Source organism: Notothenia coriiceps, unplaced genomic scaffold (genome assembly GCF_000735185.1).
Source record: "Notothenia coriiceps isolate Sejong01 unplaced genomic scaffold, NC01 NC01_scaffold00037244, whole genome shotgun sequence".
Taxonomy (NCBI): Eukaryota; Metazoa; Chordata; class Actinopteri; order Perciformes; family Nototheniidae; genus Notothenia; species Notothenia coriiceps.
This window is the reverse complement of record NW_011369945.1, coordinates 4,709,121-4,714,767: the sequence shown is the minus strand read 5'-3', so window position 1 is coordinate 4,714,767 and position 5,647 is coordinate 4,709,121. Positions and strand designations below refer to the sequence as shown.

General features: G+C 41.5%; 1 protein-coding gene across 1 annotated transcript; it reads right to left on the bottom strand.

The window, feature by feature from the left end:
• Window positions 1-2,446: 2,446 nt before the first annotated feature.
• On the bottom strand, window positions 2,447-5,394 carry lingo2 (leucine rich repeat and Ig domain containing 2). The gene has a single exon (XM_010793327.1). It carries the CDS (start codon window positions 5,385-5,387, stop codon window positions 3,546-3,548), a length of 1,842 nt encoding a protein of 613 aa, XP_010791629.1. The 5' UTR covers window positions 5,388-5,394; the 3' UTR covers window positions 2,447-3,545.
• Between the last annotated feature and the right edge of the window lie 253 nt (window positions 5,395-5,647).

Below are 5,647 nucleotides of genomic sequence, written 5' to 3'. Positions count from 1 at the left end.
AATACTAACGCCAATTAAGGCAACTTGCTATCCATACATTACATTTGGTTGAATATTTTTATTTTATCCTATCATTAAACATATAAATTACAGACTACAAGGCTTAATGCTAATAAAAATCACAAATTATGTTAAATGTAAAGTAGGCACTACTGGTATTATACCTTAAAAAAACAATAAAATACTGACTACAAAATCGCTGATTCTCCTCCCCCCCCCCCCCCACCTCGTTTTAAAAATCTGTAATTAATCCCCACATTTTAATTAAATATTAATAAACAATGTAAATTAAATCTGTTTGCAGATTTAATAATAATACATTTGATTTATAGGCTATTGCACACTTGAAAAACAACGTCATCTCAAGGTGCTTCACAAAGCTATAAGGAGAAAATAACAAAACAAATACAAAATAAAAAAGATATCTAAGGAGCATATTGAATAAAATATGCCAATATAAAAAAGGTTTTTAAAAAAAGGTTAAGAGCTGAGCATAGCATATTTAAAATAAAATAAATTAATACAGTTAAATGACAGTCAGTAAAATGCGGTGCGGAACAGGTGGGTCTTGAGGCATTTCTTAAAAACTGAGAGTGATGCCGAGGTCCGTATGTTCTCTGGAAGCTGATTCCACAGACGTGGACCCAGGGAGGAAAAAGCACGGTCTCCCATGGTGACCAGTTTTGTCCGCGGAACAGCCAGGAGATTGGAGCTGGCTGACCTGAGTGTGCGTGAGGTATGTGAATGTTTTCTGGTTAGTAGACACTGCAAATGAGATAAGGAATCAAAGCTTATCATTACAAAGAGGAAGAACGCTCACTAAACCTACAGTGATTGTATTTGATTAACTACATTTGGTCCTTTTCCAAACTAGTTTAAAAGTGACCGCAGCCCTATATAAAGTTCTATTGGTTAAATGGTTTTAATTAATATGAACGGTCAGTTTCCAATGTTTCTTTTTTTTTAAAACTTTGTTGTAATAACCTTAATTTGAATAATTTAGATGTATTATTGCAATATTCATTTACCAACTATTATGGTAATGGCAGCAATCGAAAATTAGATTTCAGCATTTCCAAATGATGCCCACCTGTAAGACAGCAGGTGGTTTCCCACAGTTTGTCTGGGGTCATTAATAATTAAAGCAGAACAATTTTGTGATTCTTTGACAATTTTTATTTTTCTTTTAGGAAAAGTTAGCCTCACCGCACCATGTTAGCATCCTTTATTCTATTGGTATTTTTCAGGATGGTAATTTATAACGTTGCTCAGATTTTTATAATCTTTCATGAAGTATGAAATGGTGGACATTCCTCATGTGAGAGCTACTGTCAATTTAAAGTTTAAGGGTCATGAGGGGTTTAGTGAAGTGTAAATTAATAACAGTGTTGCATTGCTAATAGAACGATTTTTTTTAAGCCCCTGTCACACTGTCCCGAAATTGACGTCAGATGGAAACACGATAAAGGAAATGTTCAAATTCGACTCTGATTGTAACAAGCTCGGGCCATTCGTGAGGGCATCTTACGGGGCATTGACCGCCGGTGGAGTTTCTCAGTCTCCGGCAGTAACTTCGTGAGCGGTGGCAAAATCTTTGGCATGCCAACAAATTGCCGAAGGAACTTGCGAAGGTTAATTTTCGTGTTGAATTTGTGTGCCCATTTTGCCCTTCGTAAGGCACCCGTGAGGGCATCTTGTCAAATTGTGTCATCTTCGTCTGATCATCGGTGCCGTCGGGAATTTTTCGCCTCACGAAGACAATACGAAGGAAACAAGAAGCTGCCCGATTGTCTTAGGAAGGCAACACGACTACGTGAAGCCCTCGCAATGCCGTCGTATTATAGTACGATGACATCGAGATTGCATTTATTGCACAACAAAATCATGTAAACCCAATTTGTATTCTGTGAAACTGAAAAGGATATTATATTGTTGTTGTTACTTTTGTTGCAGTTGTATGTCTTAAATGTAATTTAGGTTAACTTCCTGTTTTATTTAGATGCTTTTATTTTGAAGGTGAGTTTACGCTGTTGACAGGAAGTTGTTGTTGCTATGGAAACAACATGACAAAGTCATATCTTCTAATCTACATATAAAGACGGAGAAAGTAAAGAATAAAGTGTATGTTTAAATGTTAGCACCCCCCGAAGAGGCACAAGCTCTTACGTTGAGTCTGGATACATTCTAAATCATCAGTAAAGTTCGGGTGCCATCGTGTGGCCTTCTGTAGGCATCGTACTTGCTTCGGCTGTTGCTTGGCTGTTGACCAAGTTCGGGGCCATCTTCGTGCGAAATTCACATTTCCATATTCGTGTGTCCATCTAGTGTCAATTTCAGGACAGTGTGACGCGGGCTTTAATCAATACTACATGATGTCTATGAGTGAGGCTGAAAAGAAGAACACTTCATTAAGTATTAGCCATTTAGTCAAGAGTCATTTGTACAAATACATCTTCTTTTATTTCACGTACATTTTTTTTTTTACTTTTACGTTGAAGTTTTCACAATCTAAATGATTCAACAACAAAATGAGGATCTACCACAACAAAGTCCAAATTTCCTACTGGGAAAAATTATGCAAATGTCACTGTAGTAAAATTGACACATGTATTTTGCTAACCAGCAAAGGTACACTTAAAGTAATAAAAAAAGACAAAAATAGGACAAAAAGGTGGTTCATGTACGTACTTTGACCAATCAAGTCATGAGGATCCAAGTGGTATGTTAGATTCTAAACAGTGTTTGAGGACTGATTTTTGTAAATCCTCAACATTTTTCATAAATAAAATCTTTTTTCTTCATTTTCCATTGATAAATAATATATATTTATTAATATAGGAGTCAATTGGGGGAGCAGGGACGAATAATGACCCATAGAAGCCCTTCCTGAATCCATGGAAACTTCAAAAGTCTGAAGAATGTTCTTGCTGAACGAGTGGGGTATATCAATTTTGGCTAATGCATCCCATGAATATTGCTATGAATAGTTCTTTTGAATGAATATGTACATACATGTACACAATGAAGCATTAGGTACACATATGCAAAGTATTGAACATAGGAAATGATGGACTGTTTCATTGATTTGTTCAGTGAATAAGCATGGCGCAAGACTAAACAAAGTAGGTTAATATCTTAAATACAAATTTGTACTGTACATGGTTCAGCCAAGTCTGTAGATCCAACCCAAAACTGAAACGTTCTTTTTTTTTGGGCATATAAATTTCAAAAAGCTGATAAATGACACCTGTTCCCTTTAGGTCCCCATAGCGTCAACAGTTTTCACTCTTTTATCCACGTTGAAGAAGTTGCCCGCTGGCAATTTTGTATCGGAATGTCCTACTACGACTTTAGGATTTTGAAACACAGTTTCCAAGCACAAGGTCAATATCCAGTGATTTAAGGTACTGCTCATCTTGATAAGATTCCCCAAATATTTTCACTACCACTCTTCCCGCAAGAATGGAAGTTCAGTAGTCTTATTTTCCAAAAAATACATTGTACTTTGGGCATTTCCACAATCCAGAATCTTGAATTTATAAAAGTCACATCATTTTCATGTTAAAACGACGACCACCAGCTTGTCCCTCTGCCGAGTCAACGTTAGTACCATTAGACTTTGACCGAGGCACATATTCAACATCTATGTTGTTTTTATGTTTTCCTTTCCCTCTGCTCCAAACGAAAAGGAGCAGGAAACAAAACAAGACCACTCCCAGGAATGTGAAACAACCCATTGCAGTGGACACTAAAATAGTCTTTAGGTCCAAACCGAGGGTCACACCGGCCGTCCCGTTGGCAGTGCTGTTGCTGGGATCTGTGTAGTGCTGGGTCCTGTTAGCGTACAGCGATCCCAGGCTTTTCACCGCCAAGGATGTCATCAGGGTGTCATTCCCAGCACTGTTGGAGGCGAGGCAAAGATACACTCCGCCATCTTGCACCTCCGCTGACTTGATCTCCAGAGTACCATTGTTGTGGACGGTGACTCTTCCATGGCTCCTGCTTGTCAGGACTCGTCGCCGTGGGGACATCCAGGACACAACGGGCCTGGGTTTCCCTTCAGCACTGCAACGCAACATGGCCTGCTGGCCCTCATCCACTGTGATGGTTTGTGTTTTATTCTCACGGATTTTTGGCTTGGTACATGTCACGTAATAAGACAGGAGCGTGTCCTTAAACTCCTGGAAAGGTCTGCCACGGTTACCTTCAGGCGTGCTGCACTCCGGCTGCAGTTCCCCATAGAAGATGGAGGGCCTTTTCTGTAGGAGCCACATGAGACGACAGTCGCACACCAAGGGGTTGTTGTCAATCAAAAGAGCCTCCAGGGCCTCAGGAGACTGAAAAACACCTTTCTCCAGTGTATCCAGTCGGTTGTGAGAGACATTGAGGACTTGGAGCCCCCGCAGGCCCTGGAAGGCATACGGTTCAATGGTGGTTAGCTGAGCTCCAACCAGATGGAGCTCTTTAAGCCGAACCAGCTCCATCAGCATAGCACCTTCAATGTGCCTAATGCGGTTGAAGGACAGGTTGAGGTGGGTCAGGTAGGGCAGATGCTTCAGGGCTTGGTAAGGGAAAGAGGACATGTTGGTGTTGGTCATGGACAGAGTGGTCAGGTTGAGGCCATGCAGGGTATTGGCTGGCACATGGTCTAGGGATGGCCAATTATCAATCTCTAAATGCCTCAGCCGGAACAGCTTTTTGAACGAGTAGGGATGCAAAGTGCTGATGCTGAGGTATCGTAGATGGAGACTGACCAGGTTGTGCAGGTGGGAGAGGGCCTCAGTGGGTACAACAGTAAGGTTGCACCTCTCTAAGGTTAGCATCTCCAGGCCTAAAAGTCCACTGAATGCACGGTGAGAAATGTAAACCAGATCGTTGTCACCCACTTCCAAAAACCTCAGATTGTGCAAGTCCTGAAACATGTAATCCAGAAGGATGACGATTTTGTTGTCACTTATATCCAGTCGGGTAAGATTTGTCAAGCCTGTGAAGACGCCCAGAGGAATGAGCTTGATTCGATTGCTCTTGAGACTGAGAGAGTGCATGGTAAACAGGGCGTTAAAAGCTCCAGGCTCAACGTAACTGATAATATTTCCACTGAGATCAAGTTCCTCAAGCCCAGGAAAGGCAAAAAAGTCATCAGGGTTGATCATTGTCATCTTGTTCTTACTCAGGTCCAGGATCCTGGTTTCCGTGGGGATGCCGTCCGGGATGGTAGGCATACGCTTGCGGTGGCAGACGACTGCCTTGGTCTGCGCCGAACACTCGCAGCGGGAGGGACAACCCAGAGTGGCACCCGCGAAGACAGCCACGAGGGCCAGTCCCAGGAAGGGCTGCCAGCATGAGACGACCGTGTGCAGCATGACTCTGCTCATACCGTCGACCATTCTGTCACGGTTCTGCCAGAACAACAGAGAGACAAAGAGAGAAAGGAGGGTTAGTCACTCATTAACTTTGTGTTGGCTGTGAATGAGTTGATGTAGCAAGGCAGGACGGATATAGGGGAAACATATCAAAGGTGCTTTTATGTATGGATTAGTAAAACAACAGATAGGAGTGTCCATGTCACATTCGTGCTATTCTCCTCCATTTTGTCTATGCAACTGCTCTGCTCCAAATGTTTGCTTGGTATGTCTTCTCGAACAAA

Excerpts from the sequence above, each read along its gene's own strand:
- lingo2 (XM_010793327.1), bottom strand. The coding sequence starts at position 5,387 with ATGGTCGACGGTATGAGCAGAGTCATGCTGCACACGGTCGTCTCATGC.